This window comes from Pagrus major, chromosome 15 (genome assembly GCF_040436345.1).
Source record: "Pagrus major chromosome 15, Pma_NU_1.0".
NCBI classification, from domain to species: domain Eukaryota; kingdom Metazoa; phylum Chordata; class Actinopteri; order Spariformes; family Sparidae; genus Pagrus; species Pagrus major.
The window spans coordinates 13,816,625-13,825,879 of NC_133229.1; the positions used below are offsets into that span (position 1 = coordinate 13,816,625).

At 41.4% G+C, this 9,255-nt stretch overlaps 1 protein-coding gene across 1 annotated transcript in view; it reads left to right on the forward strand.

The window, feature by feature from the left end:
• ptk7b (protein tyrosine kinase 7b) overlaps positions 1–7,682 on the forward strand; it is a 78,230-nt gene extending 70,548 nt beyond the window's left edge. Inside the window, exons 13-21 of the mRNA XM_073482224.1 lie at positions 1–144; positions 1,495–1,622; positions 2,034–2,234; positions 3,365–3,526; positions 3,636–3,868; positions 3,967–4,047; positions 4,596–4,747; positions 4,893–5,071; positions 5,824–7,682. The exon at positions 1–144 is cut by the window's left edge and continues 4 nt beyond it. Of these exons, the coding sequence (XP_073338325.1) occupies positions 1–144; positions 1,495–1,622; positions 2,034–2,234; positions 3,365–3,526; positions 3,636–3,868; positions 3,967–4,047; positions 4,596–4,747; positions 4,893–5,071; positions 5,824–5,984 (1,441 nt within the window). The 3' untranslated portion in view covers positions 5,985–7,682. The remainder of the gene's footprint in view (positions 145–1,494; positions 1,623–2,033; positions 2,235–3,364; positions 3,527–3,635; positions 3,869–3,966; positions 4,048–4,595; positions 4,748–4,892; positions 5,072–5,823) is intronic.
• The last annotated feature ends 1,573 nt before the right edge of the window (positions 7,683–9,255 follow it).

Sequence of the window (9,255 nt, forward strand, 5' to 3'; positions counted from 1 at the left end):
CATTCAGTTTAAGGTGGAGCCAGAGTACACAACGGTGTACCAAGGACACACAGCCGTCCTGCACTGTCAGGCCACTGGCGACCCCGAGCCGCACATTCATTGGATGGACAAAGACAAGAAGCTGGACATCAGTAAGAACAGGAGGTAAATGGGACACGTCTTTGTCTTCTATTCTTCTCTATCATACCTGAATGCAAGAACGTCTTGTATAGATTTGTTTTTAAGTGGCATGAAAGAGTCATTTAGAGAATGTGTCACATTCACAAATGTTTCATGTTTTCATGAGGGTTCCAGAGCTGATGTACCAGACATGAACAGATGTCTGCCTCTCTCAACAGGGAGAATAAATGTAGTGCAAAATGAATATTCTGTTTACCATATCATCGTTGTGGCCTGCCAATATAGTGAGTGCCTCGACAGTCTTCTTGTATAACATTTTATTTTTACTTATAGTTTTCAGTATATATGATAGTAATAGTTTCCACTGTCCAGGTGAACATCCTCCATTATTAAACCTGATAGTGTAACATCGTCCACGTGTACAGTATAATATTCTGTTGTCACATATCCCCTCAATGGCCTCACGTCAAAGTCTTCTTTGTTAACATTTCTATAATCTGACTCTATGCCAAACCATTCCCACTTTATTTCTGTCACCGTGCGGCACAGCTCTGATGACTGATTTCTAGTATGGTTTCTGTGAATGAAAACTTGCCCACAAACAGTTTCAGGGGTCTTGATTGGGGAAGAGATTTAGGATAAGAATATGAAACATTCTTAAACAAGGCCTATTGTGTGTGTATATATATGTAATAGGCTTTAAATAATCTTCAATACATTAGTGTATGCCAGTGTTTTCAATCCTGTTCATGGGGCCCACTGCCCTGCATGTTTTAGAAGCAGGGAATAGATCAGCTCATCATCAAGCTCTGCTGAAGCCTGATAACGAGCCATTCATTTGAATCAGGTGTGTTGGAGCAGGTAAACATCTAAAACATGCAGGACACCTTTAATATGGAAACAACATGGACGCTTACAAAGAAGATGTGTTGTATTGATCAGGGTTAATGTGCTAACTAATAACTTTTGGTCACCATGTCTCAACAGTTACAACCTAATACCATATTGCAAACTGTATGCAAGTAAGAAAATTGATATGCAATATGTGAATTATATTGTAAATTAAAAAAAGTCTGAAATCGGAGAAAGTCGTCCTAATTGGAAACTATTTTTTTCCGACGACCATTAATGTGCTAAAAATGAACTTTAAACTTTAAAGCAAGAGATGAATGTATTCTCATGATTATCAATAATTTTTGAACAGTCCAATTTCCACTACCTCTCTATAATATATATTATACCTGGTCACTTTGGTTCAACGTGGGTTGAAGATCTTCAGACTGTCTCGTGACATGGAGCATGTTCTTTCTGGCCTCCTTCTGTTTCCCTCGTGTTTCCCTCCAGCTTCATCTGTCCTGTCCCTCTTTCTTCCAGGTTTCAGAAGATGCCCAATGGCACGTTAGTGATTAAAGATGTCACTACTGATGACACCGGCAAATACACATGTGTGGCCGGAAACAGCTGCAGCATCAAAGACCGTGTGGCTCAGCTATTTGTAGTGGGTGAGTTTAACACACATACTGTACATCGGCACATAGACATACTGCAATTACACAGGCTTTCTTTATCAGGAACAAAGGTGCACACATTGGGTGTAGACCGCGATCACAAGCAAAGGATGAAGGCCTTTATTAAACCCTCACCCTCTGCCTGTCATCCATCTCGACAGGTTAATAACTACAGCCACGACACTGACGCCACGGCTGTCACTGAGGTGATGGGATTGGGCAGACGTTAGATCTAATAACTCTGAGGCTCCTGTGTGCTGACTGAAGCTGAAATTTGCAGTCACATACTTTCACTAGTGTCCCATATCAACTAATTTTCTTGCAAAGTAGCAGCATGGTATTCCTTATTAGCGCAGTAGGAGAATTGAATTAAAGTTAACCATAATTGCTGCCTGTGCCCAACAGACAAACCAATGCCTCCCTTTGATGATGAAATGGACAGGGCTCCTTATAAGATGATCCAAACCATCGGACTGTCTGTGGGAGCAGCTGTGGCTTACATCATCGTGGTGCTGGGACTCATGTTCTACTGCAAGAAGAGACGCAATGCCAAAAGACTGCAGAAGGGCCAGGACGGAGAGGAGCCTGAGATGGAGTGTCTCAATGGTAAGAATGTTTGATGGAGAAGAATGTGTATGGTTTGTGGTCAGGCAGGAAGTTATGTTCATATTCCCCCAACTTTATGGTTCTCAAAGCATTGGTGAAATGTTTAGGATATTTGCTGCCATCTTGAGGTTATCCTGGGTATTGCATTTATAACGTGAAATGGCACAGGCTCAGATAAAATTTGTCACATTAGCTGTTTACCAATTCCATGGTCTAAACTAACTCTGAGCAGATTTGATTTGTTTTGATATACAGAAGGAAATGGTAATAATAATAAACTTTAGTTTTATATTTCAAAATAGAGTCACAAAGTGATTAACAAAATCTAAACAGGATGAATACATCAGGACAGAGGCAAATAAACAGATAAATACTGAGAATAAGACAGATAAGACATGTTGGCAAGAAAATTGTGCCTTTTTTGAACAAATAGGAGCACAGTTTTTGAAAAACCTGGAAATAATCATAATTAACTGTGAATAGTGGTGAAACAACTCTTGAGACACCTTAGAACACAAGAACTACTATCAATTTTTTGTAAAAATATTTTGCTTCCTCTATATGAAGTTTAATCATAGTGACATTTCTAAGTTCAGTAGTTGTGGAGCAGTTGTCTGAAGTCACATCACAATGGCAGCACCCATGGGGAGGGGAGTAATTTGTGGACGACAGTATTTGTATGAGGGTAGAGAAGAGAATATTTACATGTGTTTCCAATTATAAAAGGGCCGTAACAAAAGATTTGCGAGGGCGTCTGTTACCTAACTCCCTCAAGAAGTAAAGAAGCCTGTATTGCTGTGCAATTGTGTGTACATTTGCCAAAAAAACATCAGTTTGTGATGGTCGGCCATGTTTTTTTGTTTATGTCTGGCTTTGTGTACCTGGAAGACTTGATGGTTGGATGTTTGAAATTTCAAATGAAATGTGACTTTGATTTGAACGCATTAGATTTGGCTCAGCAGAACAACAAGTTTTGGATTTGTTCGTTTCATTTTTCTTTATAAGGCAATGATAAAGAAATTGCTCTGTACTTGGACACATGTCACACTTACAGTGCCCTGTAAAAGTAACTGAGATGTGACCTCTGTATATGACCTTTGACCCCATGGGATGTATGTTGTGCTTACCAGGTGGGGCTGTTCAACAAAATGGCCACACCACCGCTGAGATCCAGGAAGAGGTGGCACTCACCAACATGGGTACCGTGGCAACAACCGAGAAACGCCACAGCCATGTCAACAATGATAAACTCCACTTTCCTCGAGCAAACCTGCAAACCATCACTACTTTAGGTAGATTAATTTACACACTCCTCCATGTTTTAACTGAGAGTGAATGTCTTTGTACTCTGATCCGGTGTTTTCACTGACTAAAACAATATGCGCTGTATGATATGTTCAGGTAAAGGGGAGTTTGGCGAGGTGCTGCTATGCAAGGCTAAGGGTATCGAGGAGAGCGAAGAGGAGACGGTGGTGTTGGTGAAGAGCTTGCAGAGCAGAGACGAACAGCTCCAGCTCGACTTCCGCCGCGAAGCTGAAATGTTCGCCAAGCTCAGCCACCCCAACGTCGTCCGCCTGTTGGGCCTGTGTAGGGAGGCAGAGCCCCACTACATGATCCTAGAGTACTATGACCTGGTAATTACACAGAAAGAGAAGCACACACAAACAGAAGAATGTAAAAATATATATTTTACCTGATATAATTCTCACTTTTTTTGCTTTTATCATACCAGGGAGACCTGAAGCAGTTCCTGAGAATTTCCAAAAGCAAAGATGACAAGATCAAATCTCAGCCTATCAGCACCAAGACCAAAGTAAGTGTTGAATGTTATGTAAGATAGAAATATATGTCAGCATCAGGATGAAAAAATAATTGTAAGTTGTCTCATTCCTTATGAGATCAAGTTCCCTCAATGCAATATTAAGACATTCTGGAAAACACACTTATTTGCTTTCTTGAGAGTTGGATAAGATCAGTGCCTCTCTCATGTGTACGCTAAATATGAAATTACAGTCAAGAGACGTTGAACGTAGCTTAGCGTAGAGCCTAAACATGGCTCTTTCCATGCTCACTGATTATCACATCCTCTTTGTTTAATGTGTACAGATAAGTGTTGAAAGAAGAAGTCAAGGTTTTACTGGGGGTTACGTGCTGGACAATTAATTTCTTGGTCTCTGACCTCCTGGAGTCTTCTTACCTTGGGGTTGCCAAGCAACCAGAGAAGACTTTTTTTCTCAAAATGACAAACTGATGCAACCAAGGAAAACCTTGATAATTGCTGCTGCTGTTGTTAAACTATAATGGAAAGCGCTTTACCTTGAGAGTTTATTTGTTCTCCATTTTTCTCTTTTTTCCCTTCAGGTTTCCATCTGTGCTCAGGTGGCTCGTGGGATGGAGCATCTGTCCAATCACCGTTTTGTTCACAAAGACCTTGCCGCCCGAAACTGCCTGATCAACAGTCAGAGGCGTGTCAAAGTGTCGTCACTCAGCCTCAGCAAGGACGTCTACAATAGGTCTGTTGGAAAAGCAACATGATTTTATAATTATCACTCCCTTTAATCATCAGCTGCATTAAATGGCACGATTAAAATTCTGGGACATCTCTGTTCAACTGGCTGATTTGTTTCTGTCTCCCTGTCATCTCTCTCTTGTACGTAGTGAGTACTACCACTACAGACAGGCATGGATCCCACTGCGCTGGCTCCCATCAGAGTCTGTGTTTGAAGACGACTTCTCCACCAAGTCTGATGTGTGGGCCTTCGGAGTGTTGATGTGGGAGGTGTTCAGCCACGGGGAAATGCCATATACCAAACTCAGCGATGATGAGACACTAGAAGGTCAGTATGGTGCTTTAGTGCCTTGTTTTTAGTCCATTTTCTGATTCAGCACAGACAAAACAAGGTCTTTCAGGATAAAGAAGCCCTTCTTGGTCATTAAATGTCTCATATTATGCCCATTTTTGGATTCATATTTTTATTCTTGGGAGTCTTCTAGAAAATGTTTACATGCTTTCATGTTCAAAAAACACATTATTTTCTAATACTGTAGAATTCTAATACAACTGCTGCAGCAGCTCTCTTCACCCTCCATCTGAACCCTGCCTGTCTCTTTAAGGCTCCTTTCCCCAAAAAGCCTAGTCTGTTCTGATTGGTCAGCTTTCATTAGTTTTTGTTTTCACACCAGCTATGCTGGTGTTTTTGCAACCACAGCGATGCTGGGGGCGTGGCTGAGGGCAGTGACTGTATAGATGTGACATCACAACCTTACGGAAGTTGTAACGACTCGTTTAATGGCACAGATTCTGAGTACAGGCTGTGTTGCATGTCTCCAGTGATTAAGCATTTTAATACCATCACAGTATTCATGTAGCTCCTAGATCTACTTTATAATCGCACAAAAAATAGAAATCTCACTTTCTGCAGTATGAGAGCTTTAAGTATGAATAATAAATGTAAATTTGAGACGTCATATAATCAGTTCTCTGGGGAAGTCACAGAATGTCCATTAAATGTTGCAGTCAAACACCATGTGTCCATATTTCTGATTTTGGTCTAACCTCCCTCTCTCTGCTTGTCCTTCACCCCTCCAGCTCTGCAGGGAGGGAAGCTGAAGCTGCCCGTTCCAGACGGATGTCCCTCCAAAATCTACAAGCTCATGGCCCGCTGCTGGGCACTAAGTCTCAAAGAGCGTCCCTCCTTCACTGAAATCGTGCACGCCCTGGGAGAGCTGCCCTCTGACAGCAAAGTCTGAGATGACCATGACCCCGCATCAGAGGGGAACTTTACCCGACCCCCTTCCCCCAAAATAAAGACAAGAATGCTGGATTATTAGTCTCTCACATTTCAGGGAAGAGGGTTGAGGAGAAAACACTTTTTTTAATATGCATTTCAAACAGAGGGTGTGTGGATCAGACTTCTTTGCTCTATCAGTGGAAACGCACTCACGTTTGTGTGAATGGCTTCTTGTGAGCAGTGCCAGGAGTTTACGTTTGCCTTAACCGCAGCATGGATGACCCCCCCCCCCTCCCTTTGAGTCCCAGTCTGTGGTTCCACTGTGACCCTGCCAGCCTGTCTGCGGCCGCTCTGTCCCAGAAACACTTTGTGTCACGGAGCCTCACAACCTCAGTGCCTCTCCCCCTCCGCACACACACTCACCCAGACCTCCAACTGCTTTGTGGGGATGCTAGATACAGTGCTTTCACTGGCAACGGTCAATATCGAAAGAAAACTGGAGAGAATTTTGAAGGAACGTTGGAAATAATGTGTCATCAGTGGAGCCGTGAATCTTCTTAAATAACCTATCAACATCTCAGTCTGTTAAAATCCGATCAGCTGCATCCTGAGTCCGCCACCCTAATCCTGGAGGAGAGACCGAGCTACTCTGTCCACCACCATCCTCCAAAGTGTGTGTGTTTGTGTGTGTGTGTGTGTGTGTGTGTGTGCGCGCCACTGAACTGTCCCTATGCTCCAGTGTACGTTCAAAGAAGAAGTGGAATGAGGTATGCATGAAGGTTCGCCGTCTGTTACGCTTTGCAACATGAGGAGACTTGTTGAAAAAGTAATCCGTGTTACGGTAACACTTCAGGAACATAAAAAAAGATCAACTTTATAGCCAAGGAATATATTGAATAGATGAGATTGTGCCAGTGTGGGCTTTGTACGTTTTTTTATGAGTGTGGTTTGTTCTTGTATTAACTTTGAGGTGCTTATCGGTCACTACCTATGGGTAAGAATACCCATTATACCACATTAACATTATCATGTTATCTCAGTTGCAGGGATGCAGCCTTTCACTGTGTGTAACCTGCACCGTAATTTCTCCAGAGGTCCAATCACAGTTTCCCTTGTGGTCCATTTGTTTTGTGCAATGCTGCGACGTGGACCATCAGACCAGGCAGCAATGTGTACATAATGTAGAAGCCATGCACTAACTTCACTTAAAAGAATATCCCTCTTTGTCTCTATCATGTTGTGTAGTAGGACATGCAAGGCCTGTTTATTTATGATGAAGGTCCTGTCTTTTTTTAACTGTTTATAATAGGAAGGTACTTCTCTGATGTATTCATTCTCACGGTCCATCTCAACGTGTGTTCAGCCTGGTAAGCAGCTGAATATGCTAACACAACATACAAAGGAGGTAAAAAGAGTGACTGCTGGTCACCAGTACTCATGTAAGTGCCTGGTAAATGAAGGATTATCTTAACTGTCTCCCTCTTTTTTTTTTCTTTTTTTTTTCTTTTTTTTTTACATTATCTAATCAAATTCAATGGCCTTTTGTTTATGAACTTGTTTTTTATACGTTGTTTTTAGTGTAATGTTTTGTTTTTATGAATGCTAGGCACTCACACCTAGTCGTCTTTTCTAATCTGCTTCAGCAAATGTTCACAATAATCACAGATATATACAAAAGTATACATGCTGCTGTCAATAAAGGTTCACAGTGTTTTTACCCGATGTGTTGTGGTTAATACTGTAGAGATCAACCTTCTTTGAGAACTGTCGCCAACAGGTTCTTAATATTCTACCAATTACTAGTTTTTTTGGTCCTTTCTAGTTTGCTATGAAAATCAACTTTCAAATAATTTAAAGGGACAATATGTAAGAATTGGCACCCGTTGAGTTACTACTCAAAACAAATGGGGGGCAGCATCTCATCAGAGCATCTGCTAACTGCCGCTAACTGTAGCTGCTGTTAGCCAGTTTGCTTTGTTAGCTATGTGGTTAGCAGTCTGGACTCGGAGCACAAGGGTAATGTTGGTGTTTATATGCTAGCACAGGAGCTTTGGAACGTGAAGGGCAGGGGCTAGCTGGTTAGCATGCTTAAAATGCTTTGCAACAAAACGTAGACGCCATAACATCAAAACTGTTATTCCGTCACATTCTGTTGATAATTTTGATTATAATTTGATTTAAACTTGCATGCCAGTTAATAATCCCACTGGACATGCCTTTTTATCCAAGTTTGAGTGGTGTTGCACGTGTATGTGAGACCATTTTTTTTTTAAAACTCTTCCCTGTTAATGTTGACAAGAAAACTAATTAGGCATTCAGCTTGCTGAGACACATTGCATTGGTGTTGCTGGGTATTCAAAATAAAATGCCGTGAAAATAATTTAAATTGTTGCCACTTGCTCCTGCTTGCAGCTACTAAACCACTAAATATAATGTCAAGTGAAAACAAAGGTGACGAAATGTTCGGAGGTGGATTACCGACCTCAAGCAAGTCCCAACAAGATGATTTTCTGGCTGTGTGTAGATAACAGCTGCTTGTAACTACAAAATCAATCTCAAAGCTGATGGAATCATCTTTGAAATCAGTGAAAGAAAGTAAAAACAGTTTAATGGTTTGTAATATGTAAAGCCACCTGTGTTTTGCAGTAAAATCCCCTATACACTCATTCGTTCCGGCCTGCTGATCCCATAGTTCTCCCATTAACCACTGGAGGGCGCTGTATATCTTCTGTAGGTGTTTTTAACCCTGAGCACTAAAGCATGCCAAGTAGTTTTTTTTCCTTATAATTATGTTTAGAGTTGAATAGGCTAACATGGCCTTTTATAGCTGCAAAAGAGGGTTCCAATATGAGTAAGAGTCCATGTTGTCCTGGATTAGTGACGATGTGTTCTCATTTGATCTGATAATAAATATGTCATCATGTAAAATGTCACGTTCTATTTGGTGCATAAAGGCGACCTCAGCAGCTCACTGTAGATGTATGAGTTCATCCTGAAGCATTGTGGGTCTCCTCTTCCAGACTTTGACCATGAGAGCTCAGATTGCAGCCGATGGGAGCTTGGTGGTCTGCTGTCCAAGTACTGTGTAGTGATGGATACAGAGGCTCAACTTCAAACCTGCACACAGAACCACCCTTTGGAGTGTTTGGTATGTTGGAGGTATCTTTTTTTTTAATCATTCAGTGTGTGAAACATGATACCTCAACTAATTTAATACTTGTCATATTGTGACAACTTTATCTCCCATGTGCATTTCCACCCCAAGGAGTTCTCATGGTCATAAAAGCCCA